Here is a 25,185-nt window from a genome sequence, read left to right on the forward strand (position 1 = left end):
GAGGGTATCCTATCTACTTTCCAGCGTGAGTGGAATAACATACAGCAAGGTGCAGAATGACTTGAACAGGTGAACTTTAACATTATTGTCATGCATAAAAACTCCTGAGCAACAGACTGCCTCTCATACACTGACTGCGGTATAATGATGTGATATGCTCATCGTCCTTAAGGTAACTGTTAGTAAGCATACCTAGGTATTGAAAGACTGGACGACTTCCAAATTCGCCTTATCCACGTACAACTCCAGATCTCCATATCTAATAAATCTTTTCGTTCAACTATCATTACTTTGGTCTTTAAGTGTTAAAGATAAGCTAGTGTTCTTCAAAACAAAAGACTAAAATTTGTTGAAAAACTCAATTCTAGATTTAACAAAATCAATATCTGGTTAATTTTGTAAATCTTACAATGAGTTTTTCAACAAATATGATGTTATTAATGATATAACAAAGTTTCATGTATACTTACCTGGCAGGTATATATATAGCTATATTCTCTGTTCGCACTGGCAGAATTTTCAAACTCGCGGCAAAAACCGCTAGATCACTGGTAGTTCAGGTGATCGCCACCCGCTCCCGTGGCGCTGGTGCTCGGAATCATTCCCATTTTCGTCAGATTTTTCTCTCTGAACCCTGTCTCCTGAGGGGAGGTGGGTGGGAATTTAATTATATATACCTGCCAGGTAAGTATACATGAAACTTTGTTATATCATAATAACATCATTTTCATGTATGACACTTACCTGGCAGGTATATATATATAGCTGATTGACACATTTGGAGGTGGGTCAAAGACAGCAACATTGTAAGAGTTTTAAAAATTTAAAATTTAAAATACTCTTAGATTCCTTACCTGCTAAGGTAGCTGACTTCAGCATTCCTGCCTCTTAGCCTGCTAAGCCTTAGTAGCTTCCAACTAGGACGTGACCTATTAGTTGGTGAAGCTAAATACAAGGGTCTGACACTGGACGGGACCAATTTGTTGACAGGAAACCCTAGCCCTCTCTTACCACGGGCATTCATGCTAGGATAAGTTAGACCACCTGAACCACACACAACACTAACCTAACACACTACACTTCACAGACTGAAGAGGAAATCACCCTCTCAGACAACCGTAAAAAACAACACCATTTCATTAAAATACCTAGCATGTTAGTAAGTTATGGGGTGGAAACTCCTTTGCCCAATACTGCTCCTGAGGATACATATGGACCCAACGTTTGACAATTGTCAAACGTTGTTTTGACGTTTCTAAGGTAATGACTTGCAAACACTGAATTAGTCCTCCAAAACGTCGTTTCAATTAAATCTTTGAGGGCCATATTCTTTTAAAAGCCAACGAAGTAGCTACTGCTCTCACTTCGTGTGCCTTAACCTTAAGGATGCCGAAATGAGACTCTTTAATTAGTTCCCTAAGGAAAAAGGCAATAGCATTTTTGGTCATTGCTCTGCTAGGGTCCTTCACAGAGCACCACAGTGATTCTGAAGTTCCTCTAATCTTACTGGTTTTATCCAAATAATAGCGTAATGCCCTTACTGGACAAAGACTATCTCTTGTTCCTGTCCTAACTAGATCTGAAAGACCCATAATTTCAAACGACCTTGGCCATGGATGAGCTGGATTCTCGTTCTTGGCCAAGAACCCCCTCCTGAAAAGAGCAAAACCGCTTTGTCATGTTTCCAACCAATATGTTTGCTAATTGCTTGTAGTCACTCACCACCCTTTTAGCCTGTGGGCCAATCGCCACCAAAAAGATGGTCTTTTTTGTGATATCTCTCAACGAAGCTTGATCCATCGGTTTCAAACTTACTAGTTCCTAAAAATTTCAGGACCACATCGAGATTCCAGAAGGAGCTCTGTATTGGGGCTCCTTCCTTGTTGCAAAGGACCTTATGAGGTCTCTCAGATCTAGATTATTTGTAATATCTAGACCTCTATGGTCTAAATACAGAAGCCAACATACTCCGATACCCTTTAATCGTCTGAGTTGACAATTTTATTTCCTTCTTTAAGTATAAAAGGAAGTCGGCAATTTGGGTCACAGAGGTACTGGATGAAGAAATCTTCCGACTCTTGCACCACTTGCGAAAGATTCCCCACTTCGCCTGGTACAACTTAATAGTAGAGGCTCTTCTAGCTCCGGAGCCACCGCTCTGGCCGCCTCTCTAGAAACCCCCTCGCTCTGACAAGTCTTTCGATAGTCTGAACGCAGTCAGACCCAGAGCGAGGGTGTTCTTGTGGTACCTGTTGAAGTGAGGCTGTTTGAGTAGATCTTACTCTTGCTGGAAGTGTCCTTGGTACATCTATCGTCCATTCCAGTACCTCTGTGAACCAATCTCGGGCCGGCCAATATGGCGCTATGAGAGTCATTCTTGTTCCTTGACTCTCCCTGAACTTCTTCAAAAACCTTCCCTAATATCTTGAACGGGGGAAAGGCGTAGACGTCTAGCCCCGTCCAATCTAGAAGAAAGGCGTCTACTGCGACTGCTTGACGGTCTGGGACTGGAGAGCAATACGTCGTCAATCTCTTCGTCATTGCTGTCGCAAACAAGTCTACCACTGGGTGACCCCATATTTCCACAGACTCTGGCATACTTCTAAATGAAGCGTCCATTCTGTTGATAGAAGTTGACCTCCCTGCTCAACAGGTCCGCTCTCACATTCTTCTCCCCTTGAATGAATCTGGTGAGAAGGGTTACGTTTTCCTTCTCTGCCCAAAGAAGGATCTCCTCCGCCAACTTGCAAAGAGAGATTGAATGTGTCCCTCCTTGTTTGCGGATGTACGCCAGAGCTGTGGTATTGTCCGCGTTGACTTGTACCACCTTGTTGCGAATCACCGCGTTGAACTCCTTCAAGGCCAAGAAAATCGCCATCAGTTCCTTCCTGTTTATATGCCAAGCCGTTTCCTCCTTGCTCCAACGACCTGAAACTTCTTGAAGTCGAGGAGCGCTCCCCAGCCTGCGTCCGATGCGTCTGAGAACAATACATGGTCTGGGTTCTTTTGCTGGAGAGACGCTCCCTTTGCTAACTTCCCCGGAGTTAGCCACCACTTTAACTCCTCTTTGATCTTGCGAGGAATTCGAAACAGGAAGGAATCTGGTTGCGATTTTCTTGGCCAGACTTGGTTCAAAAATATTTGTAGGGGTCTCATGTGAAGTCCCTTTCCTAGAGAAACGAACCGTTTCCAGGGACGAGAGTGTCCCAGTAAGCTCATCACTCTCGTGCTGAACATTGTTCTTTCTCTAGAAAGGCTTGCACTTTCCGGATGCACAGATCTTGTCTGTTGGGAGACGGAAAAGCCCGAAAAGTCACTGAGGAGATCAGAATCCCCAAATAAACTAGCTCCTGACTGGGGTTCATATTCGACTTTTCTAAGTTTCACCATCAACCCTAACTCTTTCGTTAATGTTAACGTCATTTCTAAGTCCTCCAGACATTGCTTTCTTGATTGGGCTCTTATGAGCCAATCGTCCAGGTATAGAGACACTCTTATTCCTAGAATGTGTAGCCACTTCGCCACGCTCGCCATCACTCTTGTAAAGACTTGTGGGGCTGTGCACAGTCCAAAACAGAGGGCTTTGAACTGAAAAACCCTGTTCTGGATCACAAATCTCAGGTACTTCCTGGATCTTGCATGAATTGGGATATGAAAATATGCGTCTTGAAGGTCCAGGGTGACCATCCAGTCCCCTGGACGTACCGCTGCCAGTACTGGAATTCGGTCGTCTCCATCGTAAATTTTGTTTTCTCCACAAATAAATTGAGTTGACTTACGTCCAGTACTGGTCTCCATCCCCCGAGGATTTTGCTACTAAAAACAGCCGGTTGTAAAATCCCGGAGATAAGTGATCCAGAACAGGTTCTATTGCTCCTTTCTTGAGCATAGAAAGAACTTGTTCTTGTAGTGCTTCTTGTTTCACTGGGTCGCTGTAGTGAGCTTCCAGCTCTCTTGGCGATGTCGTAAGAGGTGGTCTCTTTAGAAAAGGGATCTTGTAACCTTCTTTTGCCACCTTGACTACCCAAGGATCTGCTCCCTTTTCTTCGCCAAATCTCCCAAAACTTCTGGAGTCTGGCACCTACTGATGTCTGAAGGACTTGCTGTTCATTGTTTAGTACTCTGGGTTTTCGAACCCCTCTTGGACGGAGCTCTTCTTGCTCTGAATGCCGGACGAGAAAAGGACTTGCCTCGAAAGGGCTGACTAGCTTGCCTTGATTCCTTAGGGTTCTTCTTAACTACCTTGTTGGGTAAAAATTTCCTTACCGAGGAAGTTAACAGATCCTGCGTCGCCTTCTGAGTTAGGGAAAGCGAAATATCCTTAATAATATCCGCAGGAAACAATTGCTCAGAAAGTGGGGAAAAAAGCAATTCGGATTTCTGGGCGTTAGAAACGCCCTTAGCAGCAAAAGAGCATAGGAGTGACCTTTTCTTTAACACTCCTGCGGTGAAAAGAGATGCTAATTCATTCGCTCCATCCCTTAAGGCTTTGTCCATGCAGGACATAATACTGCTTGGGAGTTGAGAAGCCGTTGCTTCATTATCTTCCACTGTTCGTCCCAGAGCTCCCAAGGACCAATCCAAAAAATTAAAAACCTCGAAGGTCCGGAAAATCCCTTTCAAGAGATGATCTAATTCTGATGGAGACCACCACACTTTGGCCGAATTCAAGGCATGTCTGCGGGAACTGTCAACAATGTTGGAAAAATCCCCCTGGGAGGAGGCAGGCACTCCCAGGCCGAGATTTTCCCCTGTCGCATACCAAATTCCGGACTTCGATGCCAATTTGGCAGGAGGGAAAGAGAACACAGTCTTGCCCGCTTCCCTCTTTTCCTTCAACCACGTATCAATTCTTTGAAGCGCCTTCTTAGCCGTAATCGAAAATTTCATCTTCAAAAACGAGGACTTCTTCGGAGTTTTATTCTTGGAGAATTGAGAAAGGGGAGATGTTGGAGCTGCAGGTTGAAAATCCCCTCCAAAAAGTGAAAGAAGGCAATTCGTCAATTTCTTATAATCTGAAGAAGGTGCTTCACCTTCTTTCCCTTCCTCAGATTCTAAGTCTTCTATTTCCTCTTCTGCCGAAGACACATCCTGTAAACCCAGGTCTTGCTGCAGAAAATCTTTTCCAACCTCGCGGGAAGAAAACGGCTCCTGCCGCCTGCGTCCTCGCGTCCGCCTGCTCCGGAAACTTGCGTCCTGCTTCCTGTTCTCGTAACTTGCGTCCTGCGTCCTGCTTGCGTCCTACCCGAGACTCCGAAGCCTGACGAGAAGTAGGCCAACCATCATGCGTCCTCTTAGACGACTTGACTGGGAGAGATGCGTCCTTACGCCTCGTAGGAGGAAGTTCCGATGTTCCCCACGATTTAACCAAATCAGCCAACCTTCCTTGCATCTCTTCAAGGAAGTTCCTAGTCTCTGCTTCCTGGCGGGAAGTCTGAGCAAGCGGAGAACGACGACGAGACGTATCATCAACACGAGAAACTCGATCTTGAGTCCTACGATAAGGAGAAGATATCGGAGAGACTGCTCCGTATTCAGAAGGAGAGCTCCTATCCCGAGAACCGTCGTACTCATGAGGTCTTGCGTCTTGTCTTGACTTAACGGATCTCCTCCTTTTAATCGGAACCACCTCTTCCTCATCACTAGAAGAGAAAATCTCGGGACTACTCCACCGTTCTTGCGGCGGGATAACCGCTCATCTTGAGAAGACGTAGGTCTATGCGTCCTCTTCAGAGGACGCGAAGCTTCCGCATAACGTCCAAACCTGCCTGACGCAGCACTATCTGTCGAGGAAAAACACTTCCCAGTGTCGCCTTTTCTATGGCGCACTGCTGCAGCCTGGGACGCAACAGGACTGCCTGAAGGGACGACTGATCGTAAGGGAACCCCTCTCGCCTCCCTTCGACTGTCGACATGCCTTCTCCCTTGGGTCTGGGAGCTTGGCAGAGGCCTAGGTCTAGGAGCACGAGTGAGACGATCAGCCGCCCCCTCCACTACACTGACACTTTCAAACGTACCCACTTTGTCTGTAAGACGCTGAATCTGATCACCCATGGACGCAAGGGCGGCGAACACTTTCACAATATTAGTATCCTCAGAAACAGCAGCGGGCGCAGGAGATACCTGAGGAGAAGGATTAACAACTTCTACTTGGGAAGAAGGTGGAGAAATAACAGAAGTATTCAAGGCCTTACTAGAAGAACCTGACCTCTCACTCCGAGACACCGATCTTCTTACTCTATCCTTTTCAAGTCTCTCAACATATTTGGCGAAAGTCTTCCATTCTTTCTCATTTAAACTTTCACACTCATTACATCTATTATCCCAAGTACACAAAACCTCTCTACACTTCTTACATACTGTGTGAGGGTCTACCGAAGCTTTCGGCAGTCTCACCTTACACCCTTCTTTCATACACACTCGAAATACTATACCAGAATCAGACATTATAATAACTTCCAATTGCGATTGCCAATCCAACTTTCCAATACGATACCCAATAAAGCATCCAAGTACAGCGAAAGTCAGCTAACGAGTTTCGAATTCTAGCAGGGAACCAACAACGATGTTCGCCGGTTCAGTGGCAGAAAAAAATCTGACGAAAATGGGAATGATTCCGAGCACCAGCGCCACGGGAGCGGGGTGGCGATCACCTGAACTACCAGTGATCTAGCGGTTGCCGCGAGTTTTGAAAATTCTGCCAGTGCGAACAGAGAATATAGCTATATATATACCTGCCAGGTAAGTGTCATACATGAAATTTAGTCTTTTGTTTTAAAGAACACGAGCTTAGGTAGAGGAAATTCCATCCAAAAGGTTTTTGAAAGGAAATGACTGTATCGTACAGTACACTTCACCGAATGGTGGCATTGTTTACGTGTGGGAGTTTTCACCATCCTGTGTAAATTTTAAACTTTTTCAAGTTATTAAAACTTTTTAATGTTTTATTTATCCATAAGAACACTTTCGTATCAGAAAAAATTACATTTTAGTATATAGAAAATATTGAAAATGGGTAGAATAAAAAAGTTAGACTGGATAAGTTGCCGTTTGCCTTGGCCCTGATGGATTTATTCCCATAAGGTATGTGTTTCGAAATCTGCAAATTTCCAATTCTGCGAGGCCGTGGATTGACTAAATTCTCACATAACTGGGGACCGTACTGTATATGGATTAAACTACTGACAGGGATGCTGAAAGATCTGTACGCATCTGTGACCAAGTGAAGGTGTTCTCCTTGGACTAGTTCCTTGTCGGATAAGTGGATTTCGTGCTCGGCTACCAATCTGGTGGTTCAAAGTTCGATTCTCGGCTCGGCCAACGCGGAACCAGAGGAATTTATTTCTGGTGATAAAGTTCATTTCTTGACATGATGTGGTTCGGATCCCACAATAAGTTGTAGATCCTGTTGCTAGGTAACCAATTGGTTCCTAGCCACGTAAAAATATCTAATCCTTCGGGCAAGCCCTAGGAGAGCTGTTAATCAGCTCAGTGGTCTGGTAAAACTAAGATATACAGGCAGTCCCCAGGTTACGACAAGTTCGGCATACAACGTTCCTAGGTTAAGGTGCTTTTCAATTATAGTCATCAGAAATTATTTCCAGGATTATGACGCATGTTCCAGGGTTACAACATTAAAAGTAAGGTTTTCTTAGGATTTTTGGTGATGTTCCGGCTTACGACGATTTTGGGTTACAACGCGTCCCAAGAACGGAACCCCCATCGTAACCCGGGGACTGCCTGTACATAACATCTCCTTGGGACTGTGCCTGTGGAAGGACTTGACACAGGATAGGTTACTGTAGATTTTGTAGGACTGTGCCAAAACAATTTACAACCATTTCCATATGAAGTTTCCATAAAATACCATAGTTTGTTGTCATGTAACAAAAAAGATGTCTATTATGTTCCATATGCTTGTCTGTGATGCTAAAGCCTAGAATCAACAGGTATGAAATATAATCTTAAGAGTAATGACAAAAAAAACTTGGGAATCAGTTTGAAGTTTTTGGTGCTGTCTGATTTTTTAGTTGATTAAACACCAAATAGGATCCATACCTTTAATATTTCTGGTCCTGTCTCCTTTTGAGTTTGACTCACCTGTACATATGGGCCTAAACTTGAATTATACCTCAGAATTTTAGGCTTAAACATATCAAACAACATTACACTCATATCTGACTCCTGATATATTCAACTTATTAGATGGAATCCATTGCAAATCAAGGACCATCTGTACAGAACAAAATGGTAACATTACTTACTCTCTCTCCAGCTGATGAATTTTATTACATTTTTCCTGAATCTGTGCCATAGCAGTCTTCCACAGAGATGACATGTTCGTGAGAAGAGTTTTGTTGTCTTCATCTAATGCTTACATCTTGTTGTTTCCATTTCAGCTAACTTTGCTTGAATAGCTGCAATCTCTGACTGCTTGGCAGACAAAGCTTTCTCTTTCTGAAAAATTAAGGAAAGGCTTTAATTAGTTTTCAAAGCAACATGACTAAAATAATAACAATGATGAATGCTCGAGTTAGGTAACTGATGACTACCCTAGATTAGAAATATGTAAATTAAGGAAATTTGTGGAAATCTCCATCATTTGCTGTTTATCCAATTATCAAATACTAAAAGAACTGCAAGAAAATAGAAAAAAATTGGAGGGGTTGCTGTGGTAGTGTTTAACACTCGCCCCAGGTTTATACCGACACCTTTTTTTTATAGGTGAGCGAGTCAGAGTGTTCTGACATGTCCAATTTAGCAGTTCTCTGGTATTATAGCAATATTTTACTAGAAATAACGCTAAACGGACTTATTTCACGGAGCGACACGCCGAGCCCAGAAATGATATTGTTATGACACAATAAGTTTTGTACATACTTTACCCGGCAGATATATACTTAGCTATAGACTTCGTCGTTCCCGACAGAATTTCAAATCTCGCGGCACACACGACAGGTAGGTCAGGTGATCTGCCATTCCCCCCACTGGTGGCGGGATTCGGAAACCATTCCCGTTTTCTAATCAGATTTTCTCTTCCACCTGTCTCCTGAGGGGAGGGGGCTGGTCGGGCCATTAATCGTATATATCTGCCGGGTAAGTATGTACAAAACTTTATTGTATCTTAACAATATTATTTTTGTACATGCAACTTACCCGGCAGATATATACTTAGCTGATTGGCACCCTTGGAGGAGGGCAAGAGACAGCTACATATAAAATAAATATAAAAACGGGGAAACAACATAGTTGTAGGTATCATAAAACAACCTTGGTTCCTACCTGAGAGGGCAGAAGACTTCATGGATACTGTCTATGAGTCTGCTTGCCTCAAGAGCTTCAGCGAGGATGAGACCTGTGACCGATTGCCCTTCTGGATCTTGTCAATGGGGGCTGGCCCACTTACTTGACAGAGCCTTGTCTTGGATCGTGCCAATGGGGGCTGGACCCACTTACATGGCAGAGCCTTGACCTGTATCGAATCAACAGGGACTAACCCTCTTAAATGACAGAGCTTTAGGTACCAAAATACTACAAGGAGCACAATAACCAATCCTGACCACCTGACCACACTAACATTGTTAGAACTAAGATCTGAAAGGGGTACACTTCCAGTACCCTCTTCCAACTAACCTAAAACACACATCACAAACCGTTAAAATCCCTAACATCACTAAACTGAATAGGATTGGCTTTAGCTCTCTGTCCCAGCAACGAATCTGCAGATACGTACGCTCCAAGAGAGAAAACTTATCATACATCATTCGAATGTCTCTCAAGAAAATGGGATGTGAACATTGAATTACATCTCCGGTATGTAGACTCGAAGAGAGTCTGGAGAGACAAGTTCTTATGAAAAGCCAAAGAGTTAGCGATGGTTCTCACCTCATGCGCTTTACTCTCAGGAGCTTGAGGTGCTTGTCTTCACAGCTAAGTGGGGCTTGTCTGATTACATCCATTATGAAGAAAACCTGAGCATTCTTAGAGATGGATCTCTTCGAATCTCTAACCGAGCACCGAAGACTTCCCTTGTTACCTCCCAGTTGTTTCTTCCTCTCCAGGTAGAATTAGAGGATCCTGACTGGACACAGAGTCCTCCCTAGTTTTCTTCTGCAAGTGAAGAAAGTCTTTTAACCTCGAAGTTCTAGGCCAATGTTCCGAAGGGTTTTTCCTTCTTAGCAAGAAAAGGGGTTTGAAGGAACTGACTGCTGAGTCCTTCCTGAAACCAACTGTGCCTTCCAATGCTTGCAGTTTGCTTACCCTTTCTCTAGTTCTCTTCCTGGCTGAGGCTAAAGCGAAGAGAAACAGACTTTCTGGTCAAGTATCTGAAAGATGCTGTATGCGAAGGTTCAAATCTGTGATACATTAGAAATATTAGAACCACCTCCAGGTTCCAACTGGGTGGTCTAACAGTCTTGGTCTCCGAGGTCTTGAAAGACCTGATTAAATCATGGAGGTCTTGTCTTCCGCAATATTCCGGCCCCTATGCCTGAAGACTGAGGAAAGCATGATTCTCTAGCCTTTAAAAGTGGAGACGGCCATTGGTGTAAGTCTCCCTCAAGTAATGGAGGAAGTCGCTTATGTCTGTCACCGAGTTACTGGAAGAGGATACCTTATGAGCTCCGCTCCATCTCGAAACGCCTCCGCCACTTCGAAAGGTAGACTGGTACTGTAGAGGCTCTCCTAGATCTTGTAATAGCCTTGCAACTCTACAAGAAAAAACCCCCCGCTCTGACAAGTCCTTCGATAGCCTAAGGCAGTCAGTACAGACAGATGAGTGAGGTTTTGTGGTGTCTGCCGAAGTGGGGCTGTTTGAGAAGATCGCTCCTGTGTGGAAGCAATCTCGGAAAATTTATCATCCATTCCAGTACCTCTGTGTATCAATTTGAGCTGGCCAGAACGGGGCGATCAGAGTCAGTTTGCTCCTTCCGCCACGACAAACTTCCTCACTACTTCCCCTAGGATCTTGAATGGGGAAAAAAAGTACACGTCTATCCCCGACCAATTAAGAGGCGACCGTCTAACTGCTACCGCCCTTGGGTCTGAGATTGGGGAGCAGTAGTATTCCAGCCTTGCGTTCCAATGTGTAGCTAACAAGTCTACATTTGGTCTCCCCCAGAGGTTCCAAAGTCTGTTGCAGAACTCTGGATGCATAGTCCATTCCGTGGGAAGGACTTGCTCTTTCCTGTTCAGAAGATTGGCCCTCACATTCCTTTCTCCTTGTATGAACCTGGTTAGGAGAGAGATGTTTCGCTTCTTGGACCATAGCAGCAATTCCCTTGCTTACTGTAAAGGGAGAAGGAGTGAGCTCCTCTCTGCTTCTTGATGTAAGCCAGGTCCTGGTGAGTCGGCGTTGCCTGCAACACCGATCCCGTGATCTGAGCCTCGAAGAGCAGGAGTGCCAGACGAACTGCTGCCAACTTCTTTAGGTTGATGTGCCAGGACACCTGTTCCCCTCTCCCGGCGCCTGACACTTCTCTCGCGCCTAGAGTTGCTCCCCTTATAGAGCCTTGGTGCTGTCCGAATTGACTTGGACCACCGTGTGTCTGACTTTTTACTCAAACCCTTTAAGAGCCAGAAAGATTGCATACAGCTGTTTTCCCGTTGAAGTGCCAGTTCCTCCTGGTCCTCTTCTAGGTGTCTGATACTTTAACGCCTCTATTGTTGCTCCCCCATCCCTACACTGACGTGTCTGAGAACAACTACTAGTGCTACACCGTAGTTCGTAACTGACTCGGGGTGCCTTGACAGCTGCCGACTGACTTTGTACGGTATCAAGGAAAGTTGCTCAAGCTGAGATGACGTTTCTCATATCCCGAGCAAGTAAACGTGACCTTCGCCTTTGAAGGGTTAAGCTGAACGACTATAATCTGTTTTCACCGATTCAGTTAAAGCATGTGCCCAACAGGAGAAAGTCAAAAGCCCTCTAGAGACCGAGGCTCCTGATGCAAGACCTTCTGATAGTAGTGAATCTCACGCTAAGGGAGAAACAACACTACATGTCGTAGAAGACGGAGGACAGAGAAGCAACCTACTTCTTCACAGTCGAATTGAGAGAAAAGATTCTCAGGATTCTGAACCCGTGCTTTCCATTGACTGAAATTGCTAATCGCTATTTCATTGCTGTCCGAAGAGAAGTCGCAGTTGCTATGAAAGCGGGGCGTTTTCCAGTCATGAAAAACCTCGGGAAGTACAGCCTGCAGAACTGCTTCTCATGGGCTGAAAATTTTGGAAGCCGAACTGTAAGCCAGGGAACAGGTACCGTCTTTCGATACATTGTTAATTCGGGGTGAACAATGAACACTTGCACCCCTACAAATGCGAGAAAATTTCTGCAGACAAACTCTGATGTCTGAAGAAAATATTCCTCATTAACATAGTGCGAAGCAGCAGTGGACTAGTACAGGCTTCTGTTACAGGGTGGTAAACAGAAAAAAGAAAAAATCCTAGAGATATCTCTGTTGAAAATATTCCCGCAATGTCGAAGGCGATGAAACTGAGCGACATAGCCGAAGATGGTCCTTCATGTATGCAAGAATCCCCATTAATCAGAGACCTAAATACGTGATTGTGGGGCAGAGATACGGTTCGGCAGTAAATCATTGCATGAGAGAGAGACGTAACCGACCGCGTATCCCGGAGAGCTAGCTGCTACTGAGCTGCTATGGCAATAGCGACAGTCTCATACAACTTAAGCTCTTGTCACCTCTTCCTCCGGAGTTGCCAGCTATTCCATTCTATGAAGGAATGGGTTCGGCTAGAACCATCGAGCAGAAAATCGCTTGAGCAATTATATTTAAGAGAAAAACGTATTACGGTAAATACAAAAGCTGAGTTGGTGTTGTCGTGACAACACCATAAGTATCAAAAATCGAAACTGGTCACTCCTGGGAGGTCTGCAGTTCAATAGGATACCAGACGTATCGGTCGGGATCCGTAGAGCTAACTACTATATGCGTCTGCACCTCGGACAAATCAACTGCTAAACAGAATCATGTTGCGAATGTAATATACGTAGTATATTTGTAGGTTTCTGAACAACGACCTCCGTCCTATCTTCTTTTCCCTACGAGGAATGAGAGTAAGGATTGGAGATCGACCAGCTTCGTTCTCTAGTCAAGAGAATGAAGGAGAAGTCTTTCCCGAAGGAAAACTTCAATTGAGAACCAAGAACCGAAGAGCGACAGTTCAAGCTTCTATCTTATTGGGCAGACGACTTCATGGACACTGTCTATGAGTCTGCTTGCCTCAAGAGCCTCAGCGAGGTAGTGACCTATGACTGAGAGCTCTTTTGGATCGTGTCAATGGGGGCTGACCCACTTACATGACAGAGCCTTTTATTGGATTTTGTCAATGGGGGCTGACCCACTTACATGACAAGAGCCTTTTTGGATCTTGTCAATGGGGGCTGACCCACTTACATGACAGAGCCTTCTTAATAGAAGGCTCTGTCATGTAAGTGGGTCTTTGTCAATGGGGACTAGCCCACTTACATGACAAAGCCTTTTTGATCGTGTCAATGGGGTCTTTGTCAATGGGGACTAGCCCACTTACATGACAACCGCCTTTTTGGATCGTGTCAATGGGGGCTGACCCATTTACATGACAGAGCCTTGACCTGTATCGTGTCAATGGGGACTAACCCTCTTACATTAATTAACAAAAAACTTTGGACCATGGTTTCTCTTAAGTGTTAAGAGATTGTAAAAACATTCGAACACTGCGAGTGCTAGAAATTCCGCAGAGTCTAAAGCACTCGGCGAAACCCCCACCGAATTCATCAGACGAGCAGCAGTTGGTGGTCGTCTCGATTCCCGTAGAAATCGAGAGAGGGGAAGGATCCCTCACGGCTTACGCCAGGTAGGACCCGAAGGTCCCCACTAGGCAGCGCAGTCCTGAAAATAGAATAGGAGTTCTCTGAAGAAGGGCACCTACTAGGAGTAAGGCGCCTGCTTGAGAAGAGTGTTTGGTAGGCGCAAAAGAGCACCTGCAAGGAGAGGAGCGGCTAACTGGAGAAGAGCGCCTAACAGGGGAGAGGCGCTCGGAACTTCTCGGTAAAGGGCTCCTGACTTGAGAGGAGCGTCTCATGCGAGGAGGGTTAAGAGCTCTTGATACAGAAGAGGGATGTCCTTCTTGTGAGGAGGGTCCTTAACCAGAGAGCCCATCAACGCAGAGAAAAGCTTCTGGGGTTCGTGAAGGATCCGCTTAGAGGACTTCTCACCGAGCGCCTGGCTGGCGCCTCACGCTAGTTTAGCGCTTGGAAGGAGCCTCGTGCCTGGCTGGCAGCTCGAGTTTGGCTGGCAACTTCGGAAGAAGAAAAGCACTTCCTCAGGATGCCTTTTCTGTGGCGATCCATGGCAGTCTGGGTCGAGACAACAGACCTGCCAAAGGGACGCCTGACCGGAGGGGATGCTCTACATCCTCTTTGAGGCTTTCGACAAATTCTCATCCTGGTCCTGGGAGTTTGGAAGAGGTCTAGGCCTAAGAGCAATGCGGAGCGGTCAGACGCCTCCTCCACTACACTGGCACACTGCACAAAAAACTTCCCACAGCACTCTTACCTTCCATTGCAAGCCACTGCAATTTTAAGCTGCGAATCTCGGTTTTCAAGCCAGAAAAGTACAAAACAAGCTCACTTCGTGAGTAAGTTAGTATGGTAATTATACGGCGCATGGAACAGTGGTTATTAAGCCACGGGACCACCAACCCAAATCTGCTAAGGAGCTTCCTCTCGAAGGCAAATCCGCGGGTTCGAAGAAGGGTCTGAAAATGGAGGAGAGGTTGCAACAACTACATCAGGGTTAGGTTCTAAATCTTCCTTAACGAGCTCGTTGTTAGTACGAGAACTATGGAGTCTTCAGACGAAGTTTCCTAACTTCCTCAAAGAAGAAGAAAGCAACCTCTTCCTCATTCAAAATCATACATGCGACAAGGATATTTAATAGACAAATCATTAAGTGCTCTCTCGAACTACACAACGAAAATTCAACAATGAAGGTTCTCTTAAGGATATTCATCATATCAAAGTTTTTCGTAAAAATGACTGTCATTCAGCAACTGCACCCAGTACATAAAAATGACTGTTATACAACAGAGCGGTTTCCTTACGAAAAACCAAAATTAAATTACTGCAGTCTACAGTGCGGAGAGGATCTACCGAACCCTTCGGTAGTCCGACGTCACCCATTCATTACATAAACTAACAACAGTATTTGAGACTGATGCATTAAAGAATCATAAAAAGTTAATAAAGCGTATGCCAAGCCAAAGATCAAATACGTCACCAAAGGTCAATCCAGAAAAGATCCTCAGCAAGCGAGAAAGAAATCCAATGCAGGAGGAACCAACAACGATGTCGTCGGCACCGGCGACAGAGAAAATCTGATTAGAAAACGGGAATGGTTCCGAATTCCGCCTCTGGGTACCTGTCGCGTGTGCCGCGAGATTTGAAATTCTGTCGGGACGACGGAGTCTATAGCTAAGTATATATCTGCCGGATAAGTTGCAAGTACAAAAACTTAAAATTCTATTATCTACGACAAACCCTGAGGGCCAGTCATATGAGTTGAGTATTTTGACTTAGCGTTCTGGTTAAACTACTTTAATTTTAATAATAATAATAATAATAATTATAATGTCGTTGTGGTGGTCAGTTGCTGGGGAAAAAAAAATATATATATAATTATAATAATAATAATAATAACAACAACAACATGTCGCTTATGCAGCCGTCACCTTCAACACCACTACCTATTATTAATATAATGTTAATATTAACATCTATAACATAGTGTAAATGGTATGCTAAGCATATGTACACATAACCTACACACATCCTCCTATAATCAATATGAAGAGGAAAATATAAATTCATCTCTCTCTCTCTCTCTCACACCAAGTTTCCATTGAGTAATGGTCAACTTAACCAAGTCTAGTATTTGGTCCTATATGAAAAATTTACTGCCGTTTCTCTTAAATCATGTTCAAAAGGATCTAACTTCCAATATTGTTCTTTAATTATAGTATGTAGTGGTTTTATTGGTTAATTTTTTCTACTAAATGAAATTTTTTAGCAAGATACTAATTGCTTGTATGATATCCATTTGTGAGCGACTCATAAGTTGGTTTTAGATTAGACCAGCCTTGTGGCACAGGCTTTTGCTCCAGGGCAACCTGTAACCAAGGGACTGATAAACTATCAGTCAGTCACTATGGCACATCATGCACCTATGCCACCTGACAAATAGTTGCCAAATACTTAGTTGTTACTGAATACTGCAATATGCCTTTTGTCCGAAACATTAAAAGGAACTGATAGTACACGGTAAAAGTTAAAGAAACGTAACATTATCTATAGTCCAAGAATATGAATGATATTTATAAGGTCTACAGTAATACAGCCATGGCCAAAGGACACTACAATGATTCTTTTGTTGAACACAGGGGCACTTAAAGTGGTAAACCTGATAAGAGGACTATGATGTAACAATAAGTAGGCAGGTGAAAAAATGTGTCACACTACTACTACAAGGAGATTTTTTCACCTTCCTGGAGGCAGAAGTGGTTTTCTCATGCAAATTCTTAAGCATTTTCCTCAAGTCTTAAAATTATGACCTCAAATGAAGCAATAATCAGCACATCATACAAGTACTTCTAGTTGAAGATTCTGCATTACCAATTGAACTTTAATGAAACCCAAACCCTCTTTTATTTTCATTTAACCCTTAAACGCCGACTGGACGTATTTTACGTCAACATTTTTTGTCTCTCAGGTGCCGACTGGACGTATTTTACGTCGACATACAAAAATTTTTTTTTTTTAAATTCGCGGAAAAATACTTTTAGGCCTACCAGCCGAAAACTCTTGAATCACGAGCCTTGGGGAGATGCTGGGATTTGTTAACGGATCAAGGTGTTGTTTTGTTTACAATGGTTACGCAAGCGCGCAAGCATGAATTTCTTTCTTGCCGCACTAAAAAGTATCTGTGACACATCTCGGAAATTATTTCGTCACTTTGACATAACTTTTTTGTACCATTTTAAATAGCCGTTACATGGAGTATTATATATGAAAATGTGCGCATTTTTATGTAGAAATACAACAAAATATACCTCATGATTGTAGATTTTATCAGTTTTGAGATATTTTCATATAAATAATGATAAGTGCCAAAATTTCAACCTTCGGTCAACTTTGACTCTACCGAAATGGTCAAAACACGCAATTGTAAGCTAAAACTCTTATGTTTTAGTAATATTCAATCATTTACCTTCATTTTGCAACTAATTGGAAGTCTCTAGCACAATATTTCGATTTATGGTGAATTTATGAAAAAACTTTTTTCCTTACGTCCGCGCGGTAACTCTTCCGAAAAAATCATGTGCGCAATTCATGCACAATACAACTCAAAAAACCAACCCATGGTGTAGCTTTTATCAATTTTGAAATATTTGCATATAAAAAATATAAGTGACAAAAGAAATTTTCACCTTCGGTCAACTTTGACTACCGAAATGGTAAAAAAAAACGCAATTGTAAGCTAAAACGTTTATATTCTAGTAATATTCAAGCATTTACCTTCATTTTGCAACAAATTGGAAGTCTCTAGCACAATATTTCGATTTATGGTGAATTTATGAAAAAAATAACATTTTCTTTAACAAGTCCGCGCGGTAACTCTTCCGAAAAAATCATACGTGCGATTGTGGTAATGTTTGCACCATTTTAAATTAGCCGTTACATAAAGTTTTATCTATGAAAATGTTGCGCAATTTCATGTAGAATACAACGGAAAATAATTGAAGGTTGTAGCTTTTCTCATTTTTGAAATATTTGCATATAAATCCCGATAAATAGAAAAAAAACACGTTCTGTCAACTTTGACTCTACCGAAATGGTCGAAAAACGCAATTGTAAGCTAAAACTCTTACAGTCTAGTAATATTCAGTCATTTATCTTCATCTTGAAACAAATTGGAAGTCTCTAGCACAATATTTAGATTTAGGTGAATTTAAAAAAAAAACTTTCCTTCCCTCCGCGCACAGATTCTCCACCACAAATCTCCGAAATGCGTACGTTCCATTCTCGGAATATTTGCTCCGTTTCTTTCATATAAGGCATTTCATAGAGTTTTTTTTTATATATGAAAATGTGCGCAATTTCCTGTAAAATAAAACGAAAAATATTTGAAGGTTGTAGCTTTTCTTATTTCTGAAATAATTGCATATAAAAAAAAATATATAAAAAAAAAAAATTTGACATTCGGTCAACTTTAACTCGTCAGATATGGTCGAAAATGCATTTGTAAGCTAATATTCTTACAGTATAGTAATAGTCAATCATTTGTCTTCAGGGTTTTGAAGAAAGTTGGAAGCTCTAGGACAATATTTAGATATTTATGGTGAATTTTGAAAAAAAATATTTACGTCCGCGCGTTACGAATTCATGCATTATTTTGTGATAATATTTTCTCTGTGTTGCTTTTATCGTTTTACAATGTGTTATATACCAAAATGATCGCAATTTAGTGTACATTACAACGAAAAAAAAGTAACTTGTTACCTTTAAACTGTTTTGCGCACAGAGCGATTTGAATAACGAAATTAATATAGAAAATTTCGTTTTTGGCGCTATCATATATGCGCATTATTTGTACGTATATGATAATGATAATTTTTTTCATTTTTCTGATGGTTGCATACATAAACTTCAGCCAATGACAAAAAAAGGAGCCAAAATGAACTCTTAACCCTCTTAAGCCGGAGCCCTAAAAATCAAAACGTCTCCCGTATGCCGGGCCTGGTTTTGGAGTGAGCGCGGAAGTGGAAAAAAATAATTTTTTCAAAAAATTACAGCGCGCGTACTTTTGAAGATTAAGAGTTCATTTTTGGCTCCTTTTTTTGTCATTGCCTGAAGTTTAGAATGCAAACCATCAGAAATGAAAAATAATATCATTATCATATGTAAATAATGCGATCATATGGTAGCGAAAAAAAAATAAAATTCATACATAATTGTATTCAAATCACGCTGTGCAGAAAACGGTCAAAGCTAACCAGTTAATTTTTTTGCGTTGTATTGTACACTAAATTGCGATCATTTTGATATATAATACATTGTAAAAACAATAAAAGTAACACCGGAAAAATATTATCACAAAATGATGTACGAATTCGTAACGCGCGGACGCAAAAACATATTTTTTTCAAAAATTCACCGTAATTCTAAATAAGTCTAGAGACTTCCAATTTATTTCAAACAAAATTAAGACAAATGATTGAATATTACGATACTGTAAGAGGTTAGATTAGAATTGCAGATTTCGACCATTTCGGACGATTAAATTTGACCGAATGTCGAAATTTTAATATATATATTTTTTCATATGCACATATTTTCAAAGATGGAAAAAGCTACAACCTTCAATTATTTTTTATTGTATTCTTCATGAATTTGCGCACATTTTGATATATGAAACTCTATAAAAGGCCTAATATGAAAAGGAGCAAATATTAGGATAATGCCATGTAGTATTTCGGGAGACTTCGGCCCCGCGAATCGGCGCGCGGAGTGAAGGTAAAATATATTTTTCAAAAATTCACCCATAAATCACAATATTGTTTTAGAGACTTCAAATTTGTTTCAAAATGAAGAAACATGACGGAATATTACTAGGCCGTAAGAGTTTTGAGCTTACAATTGCGTTTTTCAACTATTTCGGTAGAGTCAAATTTTGACCGAACGTGGGTTTTTTTTCTATTTATCGTGATTTATATGCAAATATTTCGAAAAAAGAGAAAAGCTACAACCTTCAATCATTTTTAGTTGTATTCTACATGAAATTGCGCACATTTTCATATATAAAACTTTATGAAACAGCTAATTTTAAAATGGTGCAAACATTTCGACAATCGCACAAAAAAAATTCTGATTTTTTCGGAAGTGTTACCGCGCGAACGTAATTTTTTTTTTCATAAATTCACCATAAATCAAAATATTGTGCTAGAGACTTCCAAGTCGTTTTTGCAAAATGAAGGTAAATGATTGAATATTACTAGAATATAAGAGTTTTAGCTTACAATTGCGTTTTTTCGACCATTTCGGTAGAGTCAAAGCTGACCGAAAGTTGAAATTTTTGCACTTAACGTTATTTTATATGAAAATATTCCAAACTGATAAAAGCTACAACCATGGGTTGTCTTTTGTTGTATTGTGGCATGAAATTGCGCACATTTCCATATATAAAAACTTTATGTAACGGCAAACATTTAAAAGGTGCAAACATTAGGACAATCACACGAAAAAATTTATCGGAAGAGTTATCGCACGAACGTAAGGAAAAAGTTTTTTCATAAATTCACCATAAATCGAAATATTTGTGCTAGAGAACGTTCAATTTGTTGCAAATGAAGGCAAATCGATTGAATATTACTATAATATAAGAATTTTTTTTTAGCTTACAATTGCGTTTCTCGACCATTTCTGTAGAGTCAAAGTGATGACCGAAGGTTTGAAATTTTTGCACTATCGTTTTATTTATATGAAAATATTTCAAAATTGATAAAAGCTACAATCATGAGTATTTTTTAGTTGTATTGTGCATGAAATTGCGCACATTTTCATATATAACACTTCATGTAAAGGATAATTTAAAATGGTGCAATAATTATGTCAAAGTGACGAAATAATTTCCGAGATGTGTCACTGATACTTTTTAGTGCGATAAGAAAGAAATTCGCGCTTGCGCGCCTGCGTAGCGATTGTAAACAAAACAACGCCTTTGATCCGTGAACTCCCAGCATCCCCCAAGGCGCGTGATACAAAAGTTTTCGGCTGGTAGGCCTATAAGTATTTTTCCGCGAAATTTTTTAAAAAAACTTTTTTGAGCCGACGTATGATACGTCCAATCGGCATACGGGAGACATTTTGACTCGACGTTTATACGTCCAATCGGCGTAAGAGGGTTAATCTTGAAAACTAAGCGTGCTGTGATTTTTTGAAAAAAATATTTTTTTCCGCTTCCGCGCTCACTCTGAAACACCTCTGGCACACGGGAGACATTTTTTTTTTACCGCTTCGGCGTTTAAGGGTTTAAAAGATTGAGCACAGCTGAGAACACAATGGGCAAGGTATGACATCTCAGGTCATGAGGTAACTAGGTCTACCTGATAGGATTTTGGTTTTTTAGTTAGTCAGTGACAGCTGATGCATACCTCGAATAAGAAACTCCACCTATGAAAGTCTAGGTTCGTACCCCAATAGGAACAATTCCATCATTCACTTTGCAACATCCAAGACATAAGACAGAAATTTTCTAAAACATAAGTAACAGAAAAAGACACTAACCTTCTCTTCATTTTTTGTGACTAGGAAGTCTTCATAAAGATCCAAGGAGTGAGTACTGTTTTTCCGCTTCCTGGGGCTTCTTCTCAGACACTGCGGTTCAATGAAGTGCTTCTTTCTTGGAGATTTAGAATTGGAGCTACATGGCTTAGATTTAGACCTCTCTGTAACACCTTCACTGTTGACTAGTTTTTCTTGCTCGGCTTCCATTTCACTGTGGGATGCTTGGAGAGTAGGTCTTTGGGTGTTCTGAACATTAACAATTTCTGAACTTGCTACTATGTTGCCAATGTTTAAATTTTCCATGCAGGAATTTTTCACTGTGTTGCCAATGTTTAAATTTTCCAAACAGGAATCTTTCACTGTGTTGCCAAGTAATTTATTGATAGCCTGAAATGGATTAGACAAAACTCCTATGGTCTCTGGTTGACTTTTGTACTCAATGTTTGATGCTGTACTCTGTTCCTTATCAGAAATACATACGTCCTTGGATGGCAAAGAAAGTTTCTTGCAAATGTCTTCTGCAACATTTTTGGTGCCAGAACTCTGATTTTGTTCCTGATGGAGAGCAAGTTTCAAAGCTTGCATTGCTTGAATCCTAGGGCTAACCCTTAAACTTCCTTTTTTGCATTTTTTAGTAGTAGCTCCTTTCTCCTTTTGAGATTTTCTTGAAGTGATTCCATCTTCCTTGGGTATGTGTAAAAGACTTTCCGTATCATCTTCCTTTCTAGTGTAACTTGCTTTTTTGCACACTGCTGTATCCTGAACATTGTAGTTATCAGAGTCTGCATTAATATTTTTGGTTAAATTGTCTTCCTCTGTCTGCTTTTTGGAAACAACAGTTTTATGTTTATGAATTTCCATAAGACAGGAATAAACAAATTCCATGTCATTGCTTTTGGCTCTAGCCACTTTATTTTCTTCTTTTGCATGAGCATTGTGTTTCTTTGTAGTGTACTGGTCATTTTCCACACATTTTGTTGATAGACGATCTTTTCCTTGAGTTTTCAGTTCCTCAGCTGCAGAATTTTTCTCTTTTAAAATTGTTCTCGTTGAATACCTTGTAATGCATCCTATATCAGTACTGCTACTTTTACTGTTTTCTGTTCGTTTCTTGCTCACACAGTTATCAACATTTATTTGATCAAGACTTCCCTTCTTTTCAGTGGTTGGATCTTTTCTTTCATCACTTGTGTGGAGACACTCACCATCTTCATTTTCTCCATTTGAAATAACTTCATTGGGTATTAACTCTCCTAATTCTTTCCCTTTGGTATTATTATCAGATAAAGATATTTGTGGGACATCTGTTCCCCCATCACTGATGGAATATGAACCAAGTTCAAAATATATATCAGTATCATCTACAGAGTTGTTTGCATCTCTACTATGATCCCCACAAAGACTGCTCCTAGTACATGATTCTAAGATATTACCATTACATGACTTGTCATTCTCCATCTCTTCATGAAGGAATTATCTTGCTGTATCACCATGTCTGTAAATACAATATGAGCATTAATAAATGAAAATCTAAAATCTATTCCAGTAGTATTTTTGTTCCTTATATATAATTCAGTTTTGGAGAGGGGAGTTATAATAGTTCAAAATATAGCAATGGAAAATTAATTGTTTTTGGATATAGTTTATAAAATCTTTGATATTCATATGTATTTAACTATACATGATTTTTACTGTGGATTTAAGTAAATAGGCAGATTAACTTCTGTACTCAACCAAGAAAGAATATGAGTCAGAGAAAACAAAACAAAGATTCCCAAAACTTAGTATGTAGTATTTAGACTCATCCAAGTAAAAAACACAGAGACCAAAACAGTGTACAGTATAGAGAAAGCAGGGAGGGCACCTGCTGTGAATAAAAAACCAAACATATCACTTTTCTTTAAAAAAAAAACCACCCACTGCTTTATGGTAGCCTATTGGGGCTTCAGACACTTTTCTTTAAACAAAACCACCCACTGCTTTATGATAGCCTATTGGTGCTTCAGACACTATGTAGGAGTTTCCTTTTCCACCTAGCCTACTTAAGTATGGATTCAGGACCTAGAGCCTGGTGGTGAATTGGTCATTCTTTGTGTTGTCTGTACCTGGTTAAATGAAGGGAAGGAGGACGGCATTTCCTGAAGTTAACTCTTTTATATCATAAAAAAAATCTGTTTTAACACACTCATTACAGGCAGTTCCCACATGCTAGCGGCATCGGTTAACAGCACTTCAGTTTTAATACAATTAGCTAACAACGTTGTTAACCCCATTTTCGGTGCTGGTAAGTGGTTTATTGGCATCAGTAAGTGGTTTATCTGCACCAATACCTGGTAAATGGCACCATTAAGTGGTTTATCTGTGCTTACTGCATTGTAAATGCCATTTATTACCATAATTATTGTAATGTTCCAGTTAACAATGATTTTCAGTTATCGGTGCTTGCACAGAAAAGGAACTCTCCCCCCTTAACCGGGGACTGCCTGTACTTGATATAGCATGAACATATATTAAGGTGGAAATACTTGATGTCATGAAAATTCCTTCAACTATGGGATGTCAAGCTTTATGAACTCTTGAGTATAGGTATTAGTCCCCAAGTCTCTGAAGATTGACACAAGGTTCCGGAACAACCGAACAACCTGCCTTGTTATCATGGTTACGGGTTGTAATATTTCAGCTGGTTAGTAATAACCTCTAACTGTTTGTCATGGAAAGCTTCTTTTCATAAAGTATTTTTTGATAGCCTCTAAACAAATTTTAAAAAATTATGAGGTCTAGGTTAAGGTGAAACTAAAAATGAGGTGCAGCTGACAGAACAACTTTTTTTCTAGGAAAGGAATACTGGTATGACCCACCAGATCTGGGAACCATGTCTACTGAGGCCAAAGAGAGGCAATGGTTGCATTTACTGATCAATGGAAATTATCAGTATATGTAATGGAGAAATTTGGGAGAAAAACAAAAAACACAGTTCTCTAAACTGTGGAACTATGGAGGTGTTGACTGTGCTTCTTACTTGGTCTGGAGTAATGATCAGTAAACAAAAGCTAGTCCTGTGTCATACTGATGATCCACGAGTTTTGCCATAACCCAGGAATTGATGAGCACAAGAGTGAATCCAAAACTCTGACTACCAGAAAAGAAAGCTGTGATGTGTGCCAATACACTTCATTGTGGAATGATAGTCCTGCAATCTCAGTCTGAGGCCTGTTTCAAGGGTTCAATGGAACCCACGTAGGCCATGTAGGAGAAAGTTATATCCTTCCGCAGAAGCAGAAGCCAAAGGAGGGCAGGACTGATTGAAGCTCTGAATTAGCATAGACCTCATTCTCACCTGAAAGATCTATGCCCACTAGTCTGAAGGCCTGGTTTCAGGCAGCTAGCCTAAAGGGGGCTTGTTTCGACAAATGTAGAAATAGATATGTAGTCCTCTGTGTTCTCACAAGACGGTTCATTTCCCCTGGGTGGAATAGAGGGTCCATAGAGAAAATCTCTGGGAAACTGCCAATGAGGCAGAAAGTGGAGAAAAATCCACTCAGTTTAGCATACACTGGGGGGTACCAGGATTTCTGAGACCTTGAGTGATCCCCAAGCAATCAACCACCCAGAGGGACAGAGAAAGAGTGGGATAAAAGATATGGGAGTTCAGAATGTCCCAAGGGTACTGGGAGGTGTCCTCCTGGGCAGAAAGGTAATAAAAGCAGAGAATATAACACTGACAGTTCCCTGTAGGTCATGTAGTGGACATATTGGCTGATTTGTTTCTACACAGAGGAATGTATTTGGCTAAGAGATCAAAGGCTTGATAAGTTGTCCACTCATTTATCTGCTTTGTT

The 25,185-nt window shown here is 41.1% G+C and overlaps 1 protein-coding gene across 1 annotated transcript in view; it reads right to left on the minus strand.

The window, feature by feature from the left end:
- The window catches only part of LOC135211122 (uncharacterized), a 123,897-nt gene extending 102,412 nt beyond the window's left edge, over positions 1 to 21,485 (minus strand). Inside the window, exons 1-2 of the mRNA XM_064244235.1 lie at positions 21,347 to 21,485; positions 8,265 to 8,457 (exon numbers count right to left, since the gene is read on the minus strand). Coding sequence (XP_064100305.1) covers positions 8,265 to 8,338 — 74 coding nt within the window. The 5' untranslated portion in view covers positions 8,339 to 8,457; positions 21,347 to 21,485. The remainder of the gene's footprint in view (positions 1 to 8,264; positions 8,458 to 21,346) is intronic.
- Between the last annotated feature and the right edge of the window lie 3,700 nt (positions 21,486 to 25,185).

This window comes from Macrobrachium nipponense, chromosome 4 (assembly GCF_015104395.2).
Source record: "Macrobrachium nipponense isolate FS-2020 chromosome 4, ASM1510439v2, whole genome shotgun sequence".
Taxonomy (NCBI): Eukaryota; Metazoa; Arthropoda; class Malacostraca; order Decapoda; family Palaemonidae; genus Macrobrachium; species Macrobrachium nipponense.